Raw genomic sequence first — 24,308 nt, 5'->3', positions numbered from 1 at the left:
GCGTTCCAAGACCAAAAAATTTATCAAATAACACATAAAACCTAAAATAACACTAACATATAGTAAAAGTGGGGACGATATTATAAACACACGGCCCCTGTAGAAATAATGTACGTACAGTGTAGTTTCACATACCAGAATCAATACACAGGTGGCATCCTATTACGGTACCATACTTGAATTCACTGAGCTCCTCAGAGTGACCCATTCTCTCATAAATGTTTGTAGAAGCAGTCTGCATGCCCTAGGTGCTTCATTTTATACACCTGTGGCTATGGAAGTGATTGGAACACCTGAATTCAATGATTTGGAGGGGTGTCCCAATATAGTGTATATTAAAGCTGTTAAGGTATGTTAGGATGGTAAGGTATACTTACATAGTACTTATGACTGCATTATGAATGCATTATGAATCTATTATGAAGGTGCGCTGAATATTCCATGAATGTATTGTAACAGCATTATGAAGGTGCAGTTAATGTAAAGCATGACTAAATATATTTACAGAAACCTAGATGGTATAACTTACTACACAATATATAAGATATAGCCTAAATAACAATATAAAGTTCAGTATAGTAAATACATAAATCAGTAACATAGTTGTTTATTAGCTTTATGAAGTACTGTGTGTTGTACATGATTGTATGTGTTATACTTTATATGACTGGCACTGCGCTTGCACTGTGACGTTACAACGGCTACTATGTCGCTAGGTGATTGGAATTTTTCAGCTCCATTATAATCTTATGGAACCACTGTCATATTTGTGGTTTGTCTTTGACCGAAATCTCATTATGTGACGCATGACTGTATATCTGTAATTGGCTCGCTGATAAACACACACTGAATGCTGTTTTCACTTTTCTCCTCTTTTCATAAAAGCAAAAATCCTCTTTGGATTTGTGTTGTTTGGTAACGAAAAACATGCTAAAGTAGGTCTTTTGTAAAAGCGAATGTTTGTAAAGTTGTGGGAAATTTTTATGGATTAAAAACTGGGTGGTTGGGAACCACCTGTCGAGAGTGCTTCTGCCCTTGGTCTCGCTCTCCTACTGACATGTACTTGTTTGCCCTGTCCATCCCCTCTGCCTTCCTTAACCTCAGTTCCTGCAGCTGCGCAGTTCCACTTCTCAGACCAGGAACTTCGCTAAGGCCGTGGTCAACATGGCCGATGCTGTGAGCACTCTTTTTTACCTGCATCACATCTCGGCGGTCACAGTAACCCAAACTCTTATAGGCATGTGCATGTGTATATGACTGCTGCCTAGTGGGAAATACATTGGCAGTGCGATTGTTCACGACAATTCTCTGAGTGTAACTTACTGTGCTCCAGATGTTAAATATTAATCACAGATTTAACTTAACATCACAGGGCCTCGAGAGTGTGTGTGTTTTGCACTAGCGCCATATGTACTTGTTGTTTCCAACGTGTTAAACATTATTGAGTCGAAGGGAGGAGGACGGTGCGGATCTCAGACACTTGTCATTGGCTGCTGGTCACCGTTATTGTGCTGACCTGATTGCAGATCTACAAGGAACAGCTGAACACCAGGATAGTTTTGGTTGCCATGGAAACCTGGTCATCACAGAATATGGTTTCTGTTGGCAATGACCCCCTCCTGACCCTGCGTGACTTTATGAAGTACAGAAAAGAGAGCATCAAAGAGCACAGTGACGCCACTCACCTACTCTCGTGGGTACTCTTTCTCCCCCCCCCCCCCCCCCCCCCCATTAATGGAAGGGATAAGCGATAGCATTGGTGAAATGCAAGGGGTGTGATGGGTGCATTGAGTAGGATGGGGTGCATTATGCAAGGCAAAGGCTTGTTAGAATGAGTAAGTGTCTGTGAGAGTTGGGGAGGGATCTGTGCTGCTGCCAATAATCCAGGCTGCTGATGCTGACATTGCTGGCGAATTTCCTCCTCGCCTCCAGAGGGCGCACCTTCCAGAGCAGCCGCAGTGGGACGGCCTACATTGGCGGCATCTGTTCCATCACTCGAGGTGGAGGCGTCAATGAGGTGAGGGTTTCGTGCCATTATAGTTCTCCATTTCTTTATCATTTTATCCATCGGAGACCCTGCATATTCAATTTTTTCCTCGATTATTCTCCTCACCTACAGCTCTTCTTCCCCTTGTGATCTCGTCTGTCTTCCCAGCAGACTCTCAGCCCTGTTGGCAGGGACGTTGCATCCCTCCCCATGTTTCCTGGCACTTTCATAATGATCTCAGTGCTAGAAATATCCTGCCCGTGTACCGTAGCGCGTGCTTGCCGTGGCGTTTCGGGCATCGGCTCACGGTTTTATGAGGCTGCCGACCCCCGAGACCATCCCGTCACGGCCTCTGTCCTTACTTACCGTCTGTGTGTTTTCCAGTATGGCAATGTGGGCCCTATGGCCATCACTCTGTGCCAGAGCCTGGGCCAGAACATCGGAATGATGTGGAACAAGGACCAGACAACCGCAGGTAACGTCCCTAAAACCCGCCCACAATTCCATGCCACCTGCTCCATGCTTTCCCAGGGCTAGGAAACCCCTACTAACTCCAGAGTTTGGGAAGCACACAGGGATCATCTTCCGTGCTGAGTGGCTGTGCTTAGAACCCTCTGCTGGATGGTGATTAGTCATCGTAGCTGCCTGCTCTGTGAAGGGACGCCTGGAACAGCTCGACTTATTAGCGCTGCAGTCCTGCTCCAGCATTTGCGATCATGCAGGATCAGCTCCAAACTCAGAAGCTTTTGCTGGGGTTATAATCTACGCGACTGGTCATCTGGTCATGTTCAATGGGCCATTTTAGAGTAGAGCGCTGACTTATTTTGAGTGTCCGCCAACCCTTTTATGACGTTCTGTGTCACTGGCCACTTTGCCACGAGTAGCCAGAGCATGTTTAGTAGCTGTAGCTGCTTCTTACTCCATGGCAGTTTGGCCTGCTGGGAAACCCCCTGAGGAGTACTGTAGGCCATCCGTAATTAAGCGACAGACCAATTTCCACGAGGTCGGCGGCCTTTAGAATGGGCAGGCTGCTGAGGAATGAGTCAGTCCAAAAGAACTTGCTCTGTGACTCCGGCTTCTGGTCAGGTCAAGTTAGGCCACAAGTTCACCATCATTTAGTGTATAATGACCTATTGTGCGTACTACACAAAAATTGTTGTTATGTTGGTAGAAAGACCCAGATTACAGTCTAGGTTCTGGTGGACTGATCAGATAATGTAATGCAAAAATGAAGCGAGGAAGGAATGAGTGCGTGAATGAACGGGTGAGTGAGTAAATGAATAAACAAACGAGAGGGTTTCTTCTTGAATTTTGGTTCGGGAAACGTTCCAACTATACACAAAAAACTCCAGTGCTGACATGATCCCCTACTGTAGAGTGTCTTAACGCCAACGGTGGAAAGATATGGACAGTAATCAATAGTAAGTAATAATAATATAGTACCTGTAGTTATACTGTGTTATTATTATACTGTAGCAATAATACTTCCATCAAGGGTTGTTCCATGCTTTGTGCCCATAGCTTCCGGTCTCCAGATCCCTGAGAGATAAGGTGGGTGTAAAGAATGGATGGATGAATTTAATACAATAATAATACAGTATACGTTATCCGAATCGGTATAGAAAGACACAAAATTATAATGTAAAATACATTTTTGTATATTGTTGGTGGAGGGGGGGGGTCTTAGATATTCTTAGAGATTCTATTATAGCTGTCCTTCATGGAACCGTGAAAGCGTAGGTCTAACCAAGGGAAAGGCTGCTGTCATTATCATTAATATTCCTAACTTATTGAGAATGACGTGTGAAAGATTTTGGTTAAAGTTATCTAGATGGCTAGTTAGCAGACTGGAGCAGAGTCTCACACTCAGACATGCAAATAAAACGTGACAATGCTGATGTGAGACCAGTGAGTACTGTACTCAGCAATTAAACATTATAATATTTAAAGCCCAGATTATTTTTTTCAAACTCTGACAGGAGCTCAGTTCCCTTTACTTCCCATTGTTAGTAATTATAGATAAAAGGCTGCCAGGAATTGCTGTGATTGGATATTAGGTATTCCTTGATTATTGGGTAGTGGAGAGTGGGCTTGAAATCACGGTTGTGTAGCTCTGCTATGACCTCTCAGTGCTGGGTGCACTGCCCTGTGGCCTTGGTTATAGTCCTGGTAGACTCTGATGGCTCTCCTGAATTGCTGTGGTTCTCTACTGCCCCTGCAGGCTTCATGGGTGACCGTATATTTCAGCTGGTAGCATTGGAAATGGCTTATGCCTGCTCTTGGTTTCCCTCCTGGCTTTGATTTAACGATGCAAGGTTTGGGATGAGGGCTTGGGATGAGCAGTTGGTTGAGGGCCTCCTTGGGTAGGGCCATGATCCTTATGCTGTTACGGTGGTTAGTCAGCTTTGATTGATCAGCTCTGTACTCTAAAATGGTCCATTGCACATGACTAGATGACCAGTCGCGTAGATTATAACCCCAGCAAAAGCTTCTGAAGTGTTTGGAGCTGATCCTGCATGATCGCAAATGTTGCGTAACCATGTTCTGTCTTAGATCAGCGGCTTTAGCTTTTAGCTGGACATCGCTGTTGGATAGCGCTCCGCTTATCGTTTCCAGTGCTTGCATGTGTTCGCTAAGTAGGTTCGCACTGCATTCAGTGTAAGCGATCCGCTGGGCAGACTGCGTGACGTGAAGCTTTGGATGTAATAGTAGACTTGAACTCGGTGGTCTTCTAAGAGGCTGACAGGGTTGCCACGTTTAAATCATCAGAGATGGCGAGTGCTTCCTGTCAGACACTATTAGTGTCCTACCTAACTTGCTTGGTGGAATTCGTACCTTTATCTGGCATCTATCTTAGTTGTTGAATTCTCCAGATAATGTGTCAAACAAGGTACTTTGGGGCATTTTGTCTATTCCATTTATACCGGCTCAATGAGGCTTCGGTTAGATCCGGCGATTTGGAGCTTCTCGTTTTCCTGTACACCTGTCAGATGTGCAGGCAACCCACAAGCTGTCTCCAACTTGGACTCTGCTTATCTCTGACTCCAGCCCTCTCTCACAGGAGACTGCAGGTGCCCTGATGCCTGGCTCGGCTGCATCATGGAGGACACTGGGTATGCACCACCCTCCACTAGCTGGGCACGTCTTAGTAACACCATGCACTTTAGTCCCACCGATGGATGACTAAAAATATTTGATCCTCATATATGCATCACAAGTCAATGTGATGCATTTTTTTTCTCGTTTAGAACACAATAGAATTTGGAGCAAAGCTAACGTTGACCACACTGCCCAGTAATACCCAGCAATGTCATTTCATCATGGCCATTCTTCTTGGCTCTGTCTCATTAGGTATTACTTGCCCCGCAAGTTTTCTCACTGCAGTGTGGAGGAGTACATTCGCTTCCTGCAGCAAGGGGGCGGCAGCTGTCTCTTCAACAAGCCCAGCAAGGTGAGCAAAGTGGGACAAGGTGCTGGGGCTGGTCCACTACGCCCTCCGCCTCTCAGCGGACGTGGGCGTCCCGCAGCGGCTGGCTAAGTTGGCAGCCCCACAGAAGTCGGCGCCCTACATGGTACAGCCGCTCTGCGCCGGTACTTCTAGGGGCTCGAGAAAGTTCACTTTGTCTAGAACGTGCGTGCCGTGCACAACTGAAAACAGCTGGATGTGTCGGTGCCCCCCTCAGACGTCAGTGCCATAGGCACCCCCCTTTGTCGGCCACGGTTGAGCCCTGGTGGTTCCATTGTTGTTGTGAAGTACGCCGAAGTGCTGAATCTTAGTGTGTGATATACCAGAGTCGGCATCAGATTAAAGAACCTTCAAGTCTGTAGTCCATTCAAAGCGGTTTAGAGGCAGCCCAACAAGAATACTTAGGAAATATGTACCATGACGAGGTCATGACATTTTATTGGTTTTCACCCTTCTGTGCCTTGACCCTTAGCTGCTGGACCCTCCCGAGTGTGGGAATGGTTTCGTGGAAACGGGTGAGGAATGCGACTGTGGCTCTCAGGTGGTGAGTCTCTATCGCGGCTCAGCGCTCCCCCTAGTGGTCTTTTGTGGTGACAGAGCTGAGAGGCAGAGCAGGGGAGCATGAATACTGCAGACTTAATAAATCAGGATTTATCCATTTATTACTGATTAACTGATTTTTCCAAATATTTTGATTTAGCTCAGGTCAGCTTCTCACTCATGTACTTTCTGATAGTGTTCTAGGTTAACCAGTAAGATTTTGGTTCCCAACCGCCGATTTTGTTGGTACCTCCAACTATTTCATGCCACTCTCTGTTTTGTATTAAAAACCTGACACATAAGACTGGCCAGCTATCTACATCTTTCTCTTATCCACATTTGCATTATGTTTACATTTCACTACATTACGTTGTTCCATGTCTGCATATTTATTGTAATAATTGTATATATTGTCCTCCTGAATGCACCTTAATTTATACTTGCCTTCTCCATAGTAGAACTGACTGTTTACTGTGCATAGGACAATAAGCTTTTAAATCTTGAATCTCATGCCGCCTGGTAATTGTGTAGTCTGAGTAGATCTGTCGGCTGTGTCCCCGCAGGAGTGTGCACGTAGGGGGGGTGCTTGCTGTAAGAAGTGCACTCTGACACATGACGCTATGTGCAGCAACGGCCTGTGCTGCCGCGGCTGCAGGGTAAGAACCCTGTGCTCCTTTACTGTGCATCCTCTGCCTCTGCTCTGCTGCTCTTGGCATCATTGAGCCCTGATTCTCTGCTTCCCAATCCCTGTTTCCGTGTACTGTGTTCTCTCAGTCTGTGCCCCATAATCCCTGTTTCTGTGTGCTGTGTTCTCTCAGTCTGTGCCCCATAATCCCTGTTTTTTTGTGCTGTGTTCTCTCCGTCTGTGCCCCACAATCCCTGTTTCTGTGTGCTGTGTTCTCTCAGTCTTTGCCCCACAATCCCTGTTTCTGTGTGCTGTGATCTTTCAGTCAGTGGCCCACAATCCCTGTTTCTGTGTGCCGTGTTCTCTCAGTCTGTGTCCCACAATCCCTGTTTCTGTGTGCTGTGATCTTTCAGTCAGTGCCCCACAATCCCTGTTTCTGTATGCTGTGTTCTCTCAGTCAGTGCCTCACAATCCCTGTTTCTGTGTGCTGTGTTCTCTCAGTCAGTGCCTCACAATCCCTGTTTTTGTGTGCTGTGTTCTCTCAGTCAGTGCCTCACAATCCCTGTTTCTGTGTGCTGTGTTCTCTCAGTCTGTGCCCCACAATCCCTGTTTCTGTGTGCTGTGTTCTCTCAGTCAGTGCCCCACAATCCCTGTTTCTGTGTGCTTTGTTCTCTCAGTCTTTGCCCCACAATCCCTGTTTCTATGTGCTGTGATCTTTCAGTCAGTGCCCCACAATCCCTGTTTCTGTGTACTGTGATCTCTCAGTCAGTGCCTCACAATCCCTGTTTTTGTGTGCTGTGTTCTCTCAGTCAGTGCCTCACAATCCCTGTTTCTGTGTGCTGTGTTCTCTCAGTCAGTGCCTCACAATTCCTGTTTCTGTGTGCTGGGTTCTCTCAGTCAGTGCCCCACAATCCCTGTTTCTGTGTACTGTGATCTCTCAGTCAGTGCCTCACAATCCCTGTTTTTGTGTGCTGTGTTCTCTCAGTCAGTGCCTCACAATCCCTGTTTCTGTGTGCTGTGTTCTCTCAGTCAGTGCCTCACAATCCCTGTTTCTGTGTGCTGTGTTCTCTCAGTCTTTGCCCCACAATCCCTGTTTCTATGTGCTGTGTTCTTTCAGTCAGTGCCCCACAATCCCTGTTTCTGTGTACTGTGATCTCTCAGTCAGTGCCTCACAATCCCTGTTTCTGTGTGCTGTGTTCTCTCAGTCAGTGCCTCACAATCCCTGTTTCTGTGTGCTGGGTTCTCTCAGTCAGTGCCTCACAATTCCTGTTTCTGTGTGCTGGGTTCTCTCAGTCAGTGCCCCACAATCCCTGTTTCTGTGTACTGTGATCTCTCAGTCAGTGCCTCACAATCCCTGTTTTTGTGTGCTGTGTTCTCTCAGTCAGTGCCTCACAATCCCTGTTTCTGTGTGCTGTGTTCTCTCAGTCAGTGCCTCACAATTCCTGTTTCTGTGTGCTGGGTTCTCTCAGTCAGTGCCTCACAATCCCTGTTTCTGTGTGCTGTGTTCTCTCAGTCAGTGCCCCACAATCCCTGTTTCTGTGTGCTGTGTTCTCTCAGTCTGTGTCCCACAATCCCTGTTTCTGTGTGCTGTGTTCTCTCAGTCTGTGTCCCACAATCCCTGTTTCTGTGTGCTGTGTTCTCTCAGTCTGTGCCCCACAATCCTTGTTTCTGTGTGCTGTGTTCTCTCAGTCTTTGCCTCACAATCCCTGTTTCTGTGTGCTGTGATCTTTCAGTCAGTGCCCCACAATCCCTGTTTCTGTGTGCTGTGATCTCTCAGTCAGTGCCTCACAATCCCTGTTTTTGTGTGCTGTGTTCTCTCAGTCAGTGCCTCACAATCCCTGTTTCTGTGTGCTGTGTTCTCTCAGTCAGTGCCTCACAATCCCTGTTTCTGTGTGCTGTGTTCTCTCAGTCAGTGCCTCACAATCCCTGTTTCTGTGTGCTGGGTTCTCTCAGTCTGTGTCCCACAATCCCTGTTTCTGTGTGCTGTGTTCTCTCAGTCTGTGCCCCACAATCCCTGTTTTTGTATGCTGTGTTGTCTCCATCTGTGCCCCACAATCCCTGTTTCTGTGTACTGTGTTCTCTCAGTCAATGCCCCACAATCCCTGTTTCTGTGTGCTGTGATCTTTCAGTCAGTGCCTCACAATCCCTGTTTCTGTGTGCTGTGTTCTCTCAGTCAGTGCCTCACAATCCCTGTTTCTGTGTGCTGTGCTCTCTCAGTCTGTTCCCCACATTCCCTGTTTCTGTGTGCTGCATCGTATTTCAAGTCATTTCCGTGTGTCACATCTTTTATTTATGTAACATACATTCAGCATGGAGCAGGAGTTGTGTAACCATGTTCTGTGTTAGAGTTTTGGTATGTGTTGTTTGTGGCAGTACGAGTTAAGAGGAGTGGTCTGTCGAGAGCCGGTCAATGACTGCGACGTCCCAGAGATGTGCACTGGAGACTCTAGCCAGGTATAGCCAGTGCCGCCAGTGCCTGCGTGGTGCCAGCGTAGTACTGTTCTCTGGCATTTATGATCAGACATTTAATATGACTGAATCCTTTGTGAAACTGTCCCCAATGCAGTGTCCTCACAATGTTCACAAGCTGGATGGGTACTTTTGTGACAACAGCCAGGTAATGGCTCAGTTGCCCTTGTGCCTGAATTACAGGGCTGTGTGTGCATGAATGCATGGTTGTTTGGGTAGGCCTGTTTGCAAACCCCAGCTATGCAGTGCTGATGCTCTCTGTCTCCTTCAGGGCCGCTGTTATGGAGGGCACTGCAAGACTCTGGATGCACAGTGCAGAAGCCTGTGGGGCCACAGTAAGTGCAGACATACTCCTCTCTTCATCTCTCCCGCATTCACCCTTGTAGATTTTGCAGTTTATCTCAGTGGCTTTAGTACATTCCTACATTTTCAATTCTTTATGACATGTTGCTCAAAACGTATTGTACCGCTACTCTGCCGAATAGTCTTACAGACATGGACAAATTTGTTGGTAGCCTTCCACAAAAAACAAAAAAGCACAACTGTCTCTGAAATAACTTGAAACTGACAAAAGTTTAATGTAATCTCTTATTCTTTATTCCGTATTTAATTGTTTTGGATTATTGATTCAGTTGAATATTTTATATAATTAAACAAATGAAAATGACGTGCACAAAAAAGATGGTACCCTTAATTTAATCATTTGTGGCATCACCTTTTGCAGCAATCACTGCCATCATGTGATCTCTGTACTTCACAGTGAGACGTCTGCATTTGCCAGCAGGTAGTCTGGCCCACTCTTCCTGAGCAAACTGCTCAAGCCGTCTGGGTGGCGTCTCCACACTGCAGTTTTCAGATCTTTCCATAGATGTTCAATAGGATTAAGATCTGGGTTCATGAAGGGTCATTTAAGAATAGTCCAATGGTTTTTTTCTTAGCCATTCTTGAGTAGCTGTATGTTTTGGGTCATACCTGGGCAGTATGTTTCACTCCAGGATGCCTTGGTAGTCTTCAGACTTAATTGTGTCCTGCTCAGATTCAAGGTTCCCTGTGCCAGATGCCGCAAAGCAGCCCCAAAATAAACCCGAGCCCCCTCCATATTTCACAGCTGGTATGGTGTTATTCTCTGTTAAATCTTCATTTTTCCTTCTGTAAACACAGGGCTGATGTGACTGGCCAAAATGCTCCAGTTTTGTCTCATCAGTCCAAAGGACATTCTCCCAGAAACTGTGCGGTTTGTCAAGATGCATTTTGGCAAATTCCACTCTGGCTTTTTTCATGTTTTTCTGTCAGTAGTGGAGCCCCCTGGGTCTTCATCCATGGAGCCCATTATCGTTTAAAATGCGATGGATGGTGTGATCAGAAAGTGATGCACCTCGACCTTGGAGCTCAGCTTGAATGGTTTTGGATGGTTTCCTTGGCACTTTCTCTACCATCCACACTATCCTTCTGATCAACCTGGGCTTGCATTTCCTCTTGTGTTCCCGTCCTGGGAGGTTGGCTACAGTCCCATGAACCTTATACGTCTTAATAATATTGTGTAATACTGTGGTCACAGGAACATGAAGCTGCAAGGAGATGATCGTATAGCTTTTACCTTTAACATGGTTATCTGTAATCTTCTTTCTGAGCTCCTCACACAGCTCTCTCCTTTGCTTTCTCTGGTCCACGTTCAGTATGATGCACACAATGATACCAAACAGCACAGTAGCATGTTCTTTCCCTTTAAATGGGCTGAATGGCTGATGAAAAGCTTAAAGCCACCAGTGATACTAATTCAGGTTAAACACTTAGTTTGAAACACGACTATAATGTAAGGATAAATAGTCTCTTTAGGGGCACCAGCAAGTCTATCTGTATTATTTTTGCATAACTTTGTAAAATAAACAACAAATCCTTTCTTTTCATAATTTTATTGGTTTACTCTATCACATGCTAAAGGCATGCAGGTATACATTAGACACTTGCTTTTAATTGAATCACTTTTCAGAAGAAGTGAAGCATTGTTTCTTGAGCTGTAAGGGTACCCGCAAATCTGTCCATGTCTATACTCCCCAGAATATCTAGGCATTAGTTTATTATATAAGTTACAAAATGCTTGAACCAGTTGTCATAATCAATGAAGCAAATTCTCTATACATCTCTTTTGCAATTTTTTTCATATAAATCTGTCCTGAATTGATGAATTGCTCTCAGCTGAATCTTGACTTTCACCGATATAGTAGAAAGTGTTAGATCAACCAGTGATCAACCATGAAGTATAATTGTGCATTTTCAATCAATGTCATCAAAACCTTCATAGTTCACAGTCATAGTTCACATCGGAAAATACTTAGAGTACACTACTGTTCTATTGACAACATGGCTGAGCATTTTGACTGTCTTGTTCATGAACAATGACACAAAGACTTGTCATTCCGGGGGCACTGACAGGTTCATTGAAATAAATATTTCTTTAGAGGGATTCTGAGAAAGTTACAGGCTTTTGCAGGTGATCCGTCATGTGGTGCTGTTTGTACGAATTGTTTTGAGAAATGCACTTACCGTTTTGCAAATGTTTAGGATGATTCGAGAAATGTACCAAAGCGACTGAGGAAAACTGTACAACCGCTGCTTAATAGAGATATAGGGTAGTGAAATGAAGGAGGTTGTCAGTTTGTACAAGACCCATCTTGTGCTAGGAATGTCGCATTAGATTGAAATGGGAAATTTTACCTAGAATCATTAAGTCTGCAACCACCTTGAGCTAATGCCAACCTTATATTGTAAAGTTTTGTCAGGTGCTATATATACATTGCTATTGTGAGAAGTATTTTTTTATTCAAATTGTCAAAGACATGGTATAGTGGCATGTAGTGTTGTAGTAGTGAGTCAAGTCTTGGTCTCGAGACCACTTTCTCTCTTATTTGGTCTCGTCCTGGAATTGAAAGCATTTGTCTTTAGTCTTTAGTCGGTCTCGGACTATAGTGTTTATGTTCGAATTTGTAATTTTAGAATCAGACGCGAGACTGGGTGTTTTTTCACCCCATTGATAAAATTTTATTCACCTTCATTGTGCTAAGCTGTGTAGCGATTTATTTTGTCTGATTCATTTTTGAAAAGACGGTGACACTACCCTGGAAATAACTCTTCAGAACAGATACGATGCTGTTATTCGATTTGGCGTCGTTAATAATACAAGTAATGTTCTCAAATGCAAGCACACTCTGCTACAGTCCTTCGATTGCTTTGCCTTTTCATTACCATGTCAGCTTTGCATGCAGCAGGATCGGCTTGTAGAAAAAAACAGCAGTTGTATCACATGTGACATAAACCACAAATCATTTCTCTTTATTTTTCATCTTGACTGGTTTCAGACTTTGCTGAGCTAATAAAACTGAAGAGGGAAAACTGTTCAGACTGTTCTGTTCCAAATTGAGTGAGTTGGCACTCACCCTGTATATGGCACTCCCTCCCTTGCCACAGCAAAAAAAACCAGTTGGAACCCCCCCTTTAAGGACAGGGTGGGTGATAATTATGATGGTGCTAACTATCCATCCATACATTTTCCAAACCGCTTGTCCTACTGGGTCGCGGGGGGTCCGGAGCCTATCCCGGAAGCAATGGGCATGAGGCAGGGAACAGCCCAGGATGGGGGGCCAGTCCATCGCAGGGCACACTCACACACCATTCACACCTATGGGCAATTTAGCAACAACAATTAGCCTCAGCATGTTTTTGGACTGTGGGGGGAAACCGGAGTACCCGGAGGAAACCCCACGACGACATGGGGAGAACATGCAAACTCCACACACGTGACCCAGGCGGAGACTCAAACCCGGGTCCCAGAGGTGTGAGGTAACAATGCTAACCACTGCACTGTGCTAACTACGGAAATCTAAAACTGTGTTTGAAATTAAAGGATTGTAAATAATGAAACAATGCTTTTAATTATTAGCCGTGGTGATGATCAATATAATTAAAACCATGGTCTTGAAAACGGACTTTATATTTTCTGGTCTCAGTCTTGTCTCTGTCTTTAGTCTCCGCACCCCCCAAATTCTCAGTCTGGACTTGATCGCGACCCCCTCTAAGTCTTGGTCTTGACTTGGACTCTGTCCTCCAAGGTCTTGGTCATGCACTCGATATAAATGGGTCTGTCACGATATTGTGCTCATTAGTTCTTATACGGTTTATTTAACATTCACTTTCATCTAAAGCCGTAGAGTAAGAATGAGAGCAGAAAGGGTCTCTGGAGCATTTGGAGTTAACAGCCTTGCTCAAGGGCCCAACAGTGACATCACTCTGTTGGTCATTGGATTCCAGCTGGCAGTCTTCCAAACTCACAGTCCAAGCCCCAGTGTTTATGGCTTTATGGCGTTTCTACCCATCTAGTGGATGAGTGTGGTATTGCATCGCACCAGTGCTACATGCCAAATAAAGTTCAGCCTGTGTCTTGCAGACTCCGCCGACCGCTTCTGCTATGAGAAGCTGAACAGCGAAGGCACAGAGAAGGGAAACTGTGGTCGCGATGCCAGCAGCCAGGTCTGGGCGCCATGCAACAAGCAGTGAGTCCGCAGCCTCGCAGTCACCTCAGCCTTTTTTTCTTAATAGACATTCCCTCTTATGAACATCCTGTCATCCTTTTTACTCTCAGACATGTGACCATTTTTACACGTTTCTTTTTCTTCGCATTTTGCATTTTTCCGTTTTTCACTATTGCTTATTTTTCTAGCACCCATTGACTCATCTCATTGCATCATGCTGTACGCCTTTACTCCCCCCCCACCCCCCCCCACCCCCCCCGTTCTGAAATGTCTCTTCTCCTGCTCCACCCCTCTGCCCCGATCCTCCTGACTCATGCTGTCAGGGATGTGCTTTGCGGATTGCTGCTGTGCTCCAACATGACTGTGAAGCCGAAAGTGGGGGAGGTGCAGGGCGAGGTCACCAGCCTGACCATCTACCACCAGAACAAGTACATGGCCTGCCGGTGAGCTTCCCACAGCACTGGGAGACCGACTTAACTGATATTTGGTCGGAAACCATTTGCAGACAGTGTTTGTAAAAAGACACATTGTGTAATTTCACAGCACGTCAGACTTATTGCAATAACTTGATTTTGGCACAAGTGAAGAATGTACATTTCCAACAAACCTCTGCACTCCATATCCATTAGAACTGAATGTTTCTCAGCTTTTGAGTGAACCTAAAACCCTTCCATTTGGTCATGCACAATACTACTGCCTTCCAAAAGTTTGGATCCCATTTAAATATGGACCGGCATTCTTAGCAAGTCGGACTTATTGAGTTCAGCTTATTTTTATATAACATATTTCACAACAGAGTCGCCCCAAGGCATTTGACAAGGGCGTGTGGCAATCCATTATTACATCATTTATACAGAATGGTGCATGAAACTGGAAAAAGATGGACAGAAAGAAAGCCATGGCAACGGAGGAGAGGAACCAAAAACTCCCAAGTAGCGAAATTAAAATCTTCTGGAGGTCCTAAGTCAACCAGCTGCCCAACTCGCCCCCCCCGGGCATTCGAACATCAGAAAAGAGAGAAAATAGGCCCAAAAGCTTTTAATATAAGCAAGGCGTTAACAATTGTCATGCTTAAAGTCCATCATGGAGTCAGATTTCCGTGCAATTCTGTGTGAGTCGGCAGGTCTTAGGTCACACCCATGATGTCACAGTTCATAAGCTACATCTCCGATGTCATGCTTCCTTGTGACAAAGCCAACACTCTGGCTTAGACGGACTTAGTGACACTAATGCTTCGTGTAGGAAGGTCTTCTGACCTCCTGTATAATGATGTCCATTTTGAGGTTGCCACAATTCCATTTCTCCTGATGGATCTTCAAGTTGAGGTGGGAGCTCTGTATTAATCAATGGTCCATCGTTTGTAATGTTGTGAAAACCATCCATCCATATATGCCAGGGGTGGTCATGCCATGCTTGAAGATGGGTCAGATCTGGGCTATGTGGAGGACGGCACACCCTGCGGGCCCAGCATGATGTGCTTGGACCGCCGCTGCCTCCCCTTGGCTGCCTTCAATCTCAGCACCTGTCCCGGTTCCTCCCCATCGTCCTCCCGTATCTGCTCACACCATGGGGTGAGGGATGGGGCGAGATCTCCAATTACTGGCTGCTGCTCTGGGTCAGCATGGCGCTACACAAGAGAACACAGCATGAAAAAAATACGTGCTCTAGGTAGCTGTTCTGCTTGGAGGTCTAGCATAGCTGTGGATGTGGGTTTGATTTCCTTCCTTTCTGTATATACATTCACACCGATGAACCACAACATCATGACCACCTCCATTTGAAGCGAATAATGTTGACTATCTCATAAGAATGGTGTGTGTCAAAGACTGGGATATATGAGATGGTAAGACAACGTTCAGAACACATAGGCGACATGTTGAATGCAGAAAAATTGGCCAGGAGTGAAGATCTGAGTGATCTTAACAAGCACCTAATCATTATGGCCAGACAATTGCATCAGAACGTCTCCAAAATGGCAAGGCTTGTGGAGTGCTGGTGGTCAGCTGTGGCGAGTACCTACTGAGAGGGAAAAACCATGATCTGCCAATAGATTGCAGGGTGGCAGAGACTCATCAATGCAGGATATGAACAAAGGCTGTCCCATCTGGTCCAGACTCACAGTAGGGCCACTGCGACACAAAAGGCTGATAATTATGATGGGTAGGGGAGCGATGCGTCACGACACCGAGGCATCAAGATCTGCTGCGTGTGGGACGGTGTAGCTGCGGATCGAACATGTCGGTTCAACGCATCCCACAAATGCTTGATACTTACCCGTCTGTCCACATGATGCAACAGGAAATGAGATTCTTTGCACCATGTGACCTTCTTCCATTAATCCAAGGTCTAATTCCGATGCTCGCATGTCCGTTGTAGGTGCTTTTGACAGTAGGCAGGGTCAGCATTGGCGCTCTGACTGATCCCTGGCTACCCAACCCCATACACAGCAGGGCTTGATGCACTGTGTGTCGTGACGCATCACTCGCAAGACCGTCATCAAAAATTATCTGCCATTTTTGCCACAGTTGGCACTGTGCAGCTGCTGTAGCCTTTGTTCCTCTCGCATTGACACCCCGCACCCAACTGGCGGTTCATGGTGTTTCCCTCCTTGGATCACTCTCAGTAGGTACTCCCCATGGCTGACCAGGAGCACTTGACAACCCTTGTCATTTCAGACATGCTTCGATGCAGATCTAGCCCTTGTGAAAGTCACTCAGATCTTTTTCCCTGCCCATTTCTTCTGCGTTCAACATGTTCATCACCTATACTGAATATTAGCTTACTAATATATCCCAGAGAAATTTAACATGATTCACTTTACATGGGGGTGGTCATGATGTTTTGGCTCATGAGTGCATATCGAGTTTGCATGTTCTACTCATGACGTGACATGTTCTTTTTTTTTATGGGTCTTCTGGTTTTCCTTCACCACAACACGCAGCTTTGGTCAGTCGGTGTCTCTTCATTGCCTTTTGTGTGTCTGTGTCTGTGTCTACGAACCCTGTAGTGGACTTGTATCCCATCCCAGGTGTGACCTGCATTGTGACCTTTGTTTGGGTTCGGCTTCAGATTGCATCTCGACCCTGCATCAGAAAAGCAATTATGCGAAAATAGCTTCATCCACTAATTAAATTACTGCTATCATGAATGTCGCTAGTTAAATCAAGAATAACATTTGGTAGTAGGGTCAATATCTCCTCAACCCTACCTTGATACCTTTCAGTACCTTGGTAGGTGGTTTTTTTTATTGTATGAATGCAGAAATGTATTTTAAAATGGACTAGCACTGGCAATATCTATGGTCTTAGAATTAATCATGATCATCTGCACACATGCAGATTTATGCTTGATATATGTACAGCTTTCACAGAATAACACTGAAATGGGAGGCGTTGTAATAAACACTGACTCTCTTTCTAACTCTTCGTTATTTCCATGTCAGACTTGCAGTAATGAAGTAAAATGTATCTGCGACCGCGACTACACTGGGAAGGACTGCAGCGTTTATGACCCCATTCCCGACCCCAAACTCCCGGATGGCTTTGAGAAATACAAAGGTTCGTACCACACTGCCTCTCTACGCGTGCATATCGCTCTCAAACAGGAGCCTGTAGTTTGCTCCATCTCCACACATCTGTATTTCACAGTACAAATCTTTTACCTGCTTTCCATTTGCATCTGCAGAGTTCATGTTTTAAATAAATCCCTGTGATCTGAATATATTTCAAGGATGATGTAACCTCCTTGTGGGATGTATATTGAGTTTGTGTTGGGATCTCTTCTCCTGTGCGTGCACACACGCACACGCACACCCTAAAGAGTGCCACCACCGAGCTTATATAACACAGGGCAGGCTGAAGCAGGAGTTCCCCATCTAGGAGGACCTAAGAGATCTAGCACCTCACCAGTTGCAGCTTTAGTCTGTATGTCCTGATCTGTATATGCAGCAGGCATTAAGCTCCTGCCTCAAATGTGTCTTGCTTATTTTCTTACAGTGTGCCAATGAGAAGGGGGGGGCTTTATGGCAATTTGCTTGTGCAAAACAAAAACCACCACAAAGCAAGCGGATGCCCTGCAAACTAAGAGTGGTGGGGGGGGGGGGGACAGGCAGAAGTAACAGTAAAAGTCACACTGCTTTCTTCATTGACTGTCGTCTCCGTGCCCACCCTCCTTCCCCCCTTCCCTTTTCCAGCCGGCTGTGTTTCGGTGCTCCTGCTCCATTCTGACGTGTTTGGTGGTACTGACCCCCTCCCACCATTCTTCCCCTCCTCCTTTATACAGGTCCCAGTGGCACCAATATCATAATAGGGTCCATTGCGGGTGCAATTCTCCTGGCAGCTATAGTCCTGGGGGGGACAGGATGGGGATTTAAGTAAGAGCCTTCGCATGCCTGTGTGATTCTGTCTGCTTGTAACCGGTACCCAGAAAATACCCAACAAGCACTTTGTGTGGCAAGAGGACTCCTGGTTCCATCAGGGATGAAGATGGGGAACTACAGGCAGGGGGCAGGACATAGTGCAGATTAATTTGCTAATTTAATTTGCAGGTTTTAACTCCCTAGCAATGAACTCACCCCCTTTGCAGCACATTCCATGATTTTGTAAGTTCAGGCGAAGTAAGAAAATTTGACTTGCACATTTTGAATTGTCATAGTCATTCGAAGTCCCTCTGTCATGGTGCAGGTTTTGATCTCACTTGCTCATACAGCCGCTGAACTCTACTCATGGGAGTATTGTAGAGGTAGAATTCCTCATTTAAAATTGGGTCCCTGTAATATGAAATTCCTGAAATGCCAGGGTAGGAGTCTGGGCGAGTCCTACCTCTTTTCCTGAACTTTATGTTCGGGCTGCCAGGGACTTGTTTCATCTCAGTAAATGCCCCATCCTGCCCTGCGTGCTTGTAATGGATGTTCTTGTTGGGTGTTGTGCTCTGGGGAGGGACTGGGGCTTAGTATGCATGACTGCATGGCCTGTAGCTATTGGTGGAGGTTGAGGCAGCAGCAAAGATGGGTTTTGACCGTTCCTTTGTTCCAGCGTTATCCCAGCGATTAACACAATGAATTTTCTATCTCCGCTAATGTCCATCACTAACCAGTCTTTACTAAAACCCAACAAGGTCTGCTGAAATTCAGTGCCACCTGTTCAGTGCTTTGGGCCAACCATGCTGGGCAAATATACATTATTTTATGATATAAAAAATAAATTGAAGTGGATTTTGCTGCATGTGCTTGTATCTCCATGTATTTCCATCTGTATGTTTTGCAGCCCTGCTGTAGTACAGCTAAACACAGTACTCAGTGTAATGTGAGTAAATAATTAGAAGTGAAAGCTAGATAAATACATTGGGAGCCTCTTTGGGCAAAAGCATCATCTATCAATGCCTGACACAGAGTACTTAATTCTGGATCAAATTCTGATTTACTCAAAATTGTAATTGCTTCAAGCAATGATCAGTATTTTTTTTATATCTATATTTATTCTTATTTTATTTGAAAAAGGTTCTGTTTGTTTCAGATTAAGGGATTTCTACTTGTATAACATTGTCAGAGACAGAATGTTTCTTTGTGAGTTAGAATTCCAGAAACACAATGAAGTATCTGTTTCTTTATACACTACTTCTAACCTGTCCCCTCCCTCTCCCTCACCCATTCCTTCCATTACGGCTCTCATAAAGAAACATCCGGAGAGGAAGGTACGACCCAGCCCAGCAGGCTAAGCTGTGAACTCCCTACTCATTTTAAGAGCCTTACCTTGTTTGTGCCCAGGCTGTCTCCTAATATTGTGTAATCATACAGTACTCGGTAATCGTTTGCATTGCATTGGATACATGCACTGGGATTTTTACCAAAAGTCTGTCCTGACAGTTAAATTAAAAACCGCATGGTGCTTGGTTACCTCCGAGGAATGTGACCTATGTAGCCCAAGACCAAAATTCTTCTCTTCCTCTGCTTTGTTTTTAAAAATCTGGAATCGAATTCTAATTCTGCTAATGTTTCTTATAGTATATTTAAGTATGACAGTCTTCTAATTTCAGCAACAATGACAAATTCAAAGAAAAACCGCATTCATTCCCCCGAAGGAAGCAACGGATGTCGTTGTTAGAGATCTTAGGTCCGATCACTGCTCACTGAGACATCTTGGTTTTATGAGCTTCAGATTAACGTCACAATACAAGTCATGTTAACATAAATTATTGGTGCAATGTAGTACATGAAATTAGACATAACAGATCTTTTTAAATTCCTGAAGACAGAAGCAATTATACAACTTGTAACCACATTATTTAAGACTGAAGAAAGTAAAAAGGATTTGTAATAAAACCGATATATATATTATTGATTGCTAAAGAAATGTGACATATTTACTTATATAACGTATATCTTGTCCCCCAATGCCAACTAATTTAAACATTTCAAAAGCCACTTCAGGTCATTATTACACCATAGAAGGTCTTAAACGTTGAGCTATTATAACATTTTACAAATGATATGAGTTGCTTTAAATTTTAAGTGCAGTGAAACTTATAATGACATTTTACAGTAATTGAAATGTGTCCATAACCGTTTTGCTAATATGGGAAATAATGATGTCAGAGCAATTTAAAAGTCAAAAAGTGAAAATAAATAAATTCCATACATGGCAGAGTGACCTAGTGTCTTTTTGAATATGCTGTTGTATTTTGCTTAGAAGACTTTTTCCATTTCTTAACATCCTTGTAATATTTTTCTGCCAGTCTTGTTTTATCTCTACACACGTCTTCAGCTGTCTCTCTTATTTCTCTTCTAGATCTGGTGGTGGTTAGGCTCACGGTCTCTCAGTTCCTCTTTTTCTGCACTGTGTCCTTTTCACTGAGGAGGAATTAAGAAGAAAAAGTCTTCCACTCATCGCTGTACTCCCGCACCTTGAGTGACCTGTCCAGTTATTCCACCCTTCTGTAATCTCCTCCGTTCCAGCCTATCTCCACACGCATCTTCCTCCTCACATGGTCAAAAACCAGGCATTCCAGTAAGAACCAACTGCCAGTCGTTTCTTCAAGCACAATTCAGATCTCCAAAAAAAAGTGGACTTCCAGTGGCAAGAAGGATTTCTTCCAGTGTCCCAAAAGCTTTATCTTTTTTTTTCTCAATTTCTATTTTCTATTCTATTTTTCATTTTTATTACTGCGAACCAGATGAATGAGACACTGCATTTCTCAGTCATATTTCACAGAACTCCATACACTGGACTAGAAGTTTTGGTTCTCCAGAATACAGACTGATGCCTGTTTAAATGAATTGGAACATTTGAGAATTTCGAGTTATTTTTATTTTTGATCAGGGTAAAGGCTAAAGCGAATGAAGCGTGCCACACTTCTTCCTCATCCAGTTGTCCCACATTGCGGGAGCCACTGGTGGGTGTGAAGGAAGAGGGAGATTGTGGAATCACCTTTTGCCTCTGTCTTAGATTTTCTGTACTTTATGTCTTAAGTGTTGGCACTTACCGGGTAGAAGCGCCCCATATATTCTCAGCACTGCCACCTCTTTCCAGATCGGTGCAGTGGACCGCATGGAGTACTGTGCCAACTCACAGCAGAGTTTTGTATCTGTTCTCTGTCTACTTCAACTACTCTGTTTGTTTATCATATGGCTACTTTTATCTTGTATCTACTAACATTCCAGCCAATGTAACTGTAATAATATTTTTATATTTTATTTATATTTATATATGTATATTTCAAGATTATGCCACACTTTAGCTGGGTCCTGCAGTGAGCTCTCTCACACACTGTGAAACAGCTGTTTTTTTCCCCTTAACTCTTTTCCATGCAAGCAAATGTCTGTGTGCATGCATGGGCATCTACGTCAATATGTGTCCACATGGGCACACCAGCTGGTGGCTGGGGAAAAAAGGCAGTACCATGCATTTTTTTTTTTTTGCGTATGAAGATGTGAAGTGTAGACTGTAAGATACAGTTCTCACCTGTGATGGAATCACCGTCCTTAAATGGACGCATCTGAGTATCTGTAAACGTATGTCATCCCGGGGGGGGCGATTTGCTCGTTGTCTGGAAGCTATACTGTTTCATAGGTGCCAGGCATTTATGAACACTGATGTGTAAGTGGATCTAGGTCTCTCGTCTCTACCACCATAACTGGACTTTGTGTACCTGTTTCAGAACCTTATCAGACTAATTCCCATTGTCAGTTTGTGCATGTGCTTGAGAATGAAGGTTCCATGGCAGTAGGAAGCTCTATGGATTGCAAACTGCAAAGGTAACTGATGTTTGTTACGCTGAAAGTAAAACTAAAATTGGATCTTATTGGATCTAAGATCCTGAATATTGAATTGTTACTTATAATTATTTGTTACTTTGTGTGGCCTCTCAGTATCCCCTAACAGTGAGCCACTCTATCTAAATTCTGATAAACAGGTGAAAAAAAGATTACAGGCTGGAATTGCAGTATTTATTTCTGATTTTGCAAAACAAAAATACACCACTGGCCAAAATCATGGAAATGGTATTTCTGGCATTACGCTTTAAGAACTACTATACGAATATTGCCGCTAATGTTAATAAATAATCAACGAATCAAGTATCATGCACTGGGGGATTAAATAAGTAACTGGAATACAGTTGGATGTGTTTCCACAATTTTGGCTACTAGTGTAAGTAAATGAACAGTATTGTATCAATCTGTAAAATAATCAACAAAAAAAAATCAATGATTAAGGAAAGAAAGCCCCATACATAGACCCTGTATTTAGTACATTTCATGGTAGCCACTCCAAATACGTCATGCCTGGAATAAGCATCCCTGTGCCGCTCTGATCTGCCTGCTCAGTCGGCATGCCTTCTGTCTCCCTCATCTAGTCTTTCACTGGCAAACACACAGCATGATGAATGCAGTGCACCACCCGATAACTTCAGACGCTATGCTCACTTCATACTTTTGAATAATACCGTCTAGTTCCATTTGTGATTTGTTACTTGCTGGAAATCATGTGATAGGGTGGCACAATATAATTTTTTTTCTGGCAAGAAAAAGGCCAACTGCTGGTAGAATAATTCCGTTCCTTGCTAATGTTTCCTAATACTGCCACCATGTTGCTATACTTCTCAGGCGATTTCCCACTGTTGCGCTGGGCAGAGGATCCAAGTCAATGTCCTGTTCAAGTCCTAAAGCCAGCTTCACAGGAAGTGTTTGGTGGCTAGTTCATTAGTTCGGTTGACTTTCACAGGATAAAATGACAGAGGTCAAAGGGCATATTAGAGCAAGACCTGGTGATCGGATAGCAGCCGCTAGAAACTCAGGAACAAACTGTGTCTGTGCTACGTTACATGAAGACTCCAGAAGCGGATGGAGTGTTGTGTACAGTAGTTTGACTTTGCACATTATGGGGAAAAAAAATTCTTTGGGAAAAAAGGCCATTATGAGCAGCTTGCACACTACCTAGACCTATAATCCATTAGTGAGAGTTTTGTCTAAGATGAAATTCAATCCAAAATGAATCCAAGATCATTTCCAAGCCCTTGAAAATGTATCATAGCTATCAATGCCTTGTTTAATCAATGTACACACCTTAAAGAGCAAAATTCCCTTGCTTCTGTAAATGTGTATAATACTGTGTGTATTGACTGTATATGTTGACTATGATATGACTGTAAACATAGAAGACTCATGAATACACAATACGGATATACGTTATAAGGTAATATTTACAGAGATGGATATGATCCATCTCTCCACCTTGTACCTAAGAAAGTATATTCCAGCTCATATTCATACTCACGATTGTTAAACTGTGTATATTTGTTGAGCATTTGACTAGGTGTCTCATTGTAAAAATATTCTGAGTTTATTTAATCATATCTCTCAGTGAAATGTTCACCCACCCTCCATGCATTCCTGTTTGTGTTATGATTTGAACGCCATCATAGATAAGGCCATATAACACATATTAAAAACAGAGAAGGCCTTTCTCAAATATCAAGTCTAATTTTTAAGGTTTCTTTACCACTTAATGAGCAGGTGCCACCAATAAATTAAACTCTGTGAATAAACAACTAGAATTAAAATGAAAAAAGAAATTATTTCTGTGTGCATTATTTTGCTTGCTTGTTTCTGTGTGTGTGTGTGTGGGGGGGGGTGTCATGTATATATCATGTTGTGGGGACAATGTGATAAAAACCTGTTTTTTATGTTGTGGGGGCCACTTGAATATAATGAGCAAAGCTGAACGACAACATTCCCCATTTCCAAAAGTTTGACTTTTACTGTACTTCCTGTTTTATGAGACCATAACATGATTTCATCTTTAGATACAATATTCAAGGCATTCTTTGTGATTGTACTAAACGAATGTTGTTAAACACACAAAAAAACCATTTCAAAATCATGTTGCATATTTCTGACATTTTTTGTTTTTAATGGCTCTATATTGCCATACAGTCCTTTCAATGGATTGCTACCTTACAATGTCAGGGAGGCTCATGTGTCCTAAGAGATGCCATCTGTTGTGATATTTGTTCATTGCCAGTGTTTCCCATAGCAATACAATTAAATGGAGGTCCTAGGGAAAGCAGGACCAGTGTATGCTGTATATGTAAGTGGTGGAAGCTGATCCTGGTCATTATGAATTTGACAAATCTAACAATACATTCCATCTACAAGGAATTTCATTCTGGCTTTCTGGAATTCCTGGATTTTCATGATTT

At 43.8% G+C, this 24,308-nt stretch overlaps 2 protein-coding genes across 5 annotated transcripts in view; one reads left to right on the top strand and one right to left on the bottom strand.

Annotated features, from left to right (window-relative positions):
- Nucleotides 1-23,681, top strand: part of adam11 (ADAM metallopeptidase domain 11) — a 36,154-nt gene extending 12,473 nt beyond the window's left edge. Inside the window, exons 10-27 of one of the 4 annotated variants that reach the window (XM_049015111.1) lie at nt 1,105-1,176; nt 1,527-1,693; nt 1,933-2,017; nt 2,372-2,462; nt 5,049-5,100; nt 5,339-5,438; nt 5,926-5,997; nt 6,557-6,649; nt 8,992-9,072; nt 9,185-9,235; nt 9,359-9,422; nt 13,529-13,634; nt 13,937-14,056; nt 15,010-15,184; nt 17,056-17,170; nt 17,895-17,985; nt 19,287-19,304; nt 20,399-23,681. In XM_049015111.1, the coding sequence (XP_048871068.1) occupies nt 1,105-1,176; nt 1,527-1,693; nt 1,933-2,017; nt 2,372-2,462; nt 5,049-5,100; nt 5,339-5,438; nt 5,926-5,997; nt 6,557-6,649; nt 8,992-9,072; nt 9,185-9,235; nt 9,359-9,422; nt 13,529-13,634; nt 13,937-14,056; nt 15,010-15,184; nt 17,056-17,170; nt 17,895-17,985; nt 19,287-19,304; nt 20,399-20,414 (1,569 nt within the window). In that variant the 3' untranslated portion in view covers nt 20,415-23,681. Of the gene's footprint in view, nt 1-1,104; nt 1,177-1,526; nt 1,694-1,932; nt 2,018-2,371; nt 2,463-5,048; nt 5,101-5,338; nt 5,439-5,925; nt 5,998-6,556; nt 6,650-8,991; nt 9,073-9,184; nt 9,236-9,358; nt 9,423-13,528; nt 13,635-13,936; nt 14,057-15,009; nt 15,185-17,055; nt 17,171-17,894; nt 17,986-19,286; nt 20,250-20,398 lie in introns of those variants that run through there. The other 3 variants (XM_049015113.1, XM_049015110.1, XM_049015112.1) reach the window with 3 other exon arrangements.
- Nucleotides 1-24,308, bottom strand: part of ubald1a (UBA-like domain containing 1a) — a 400,799-nt gene that overhangs the window by 369,857 nt on the left and 6,634 nt on the right. The window lies entirely within an intron of this gene.

Source organism: Brienomyrus brachyistius, chromosome 5 (assembly GCF_023856365.1).
Source record: "Brienomyrus brachyistius isolate T26 chromosome 5, BBRACH_0.4, whole genome shotgun sequence".
NCBI classification, from domain to species: domain Eukaryota; kingdom Metazoa; phylum Chordata; class Actinopteri; order Osteoglossiformes; family Mormyridae; genus Brienomyrus; species Brienomyrus brachyistius.
Note: the sequence above shows the minus strand (reverse complement) of the source record. Positions and strands in the feature narration are given on the sequence as shown.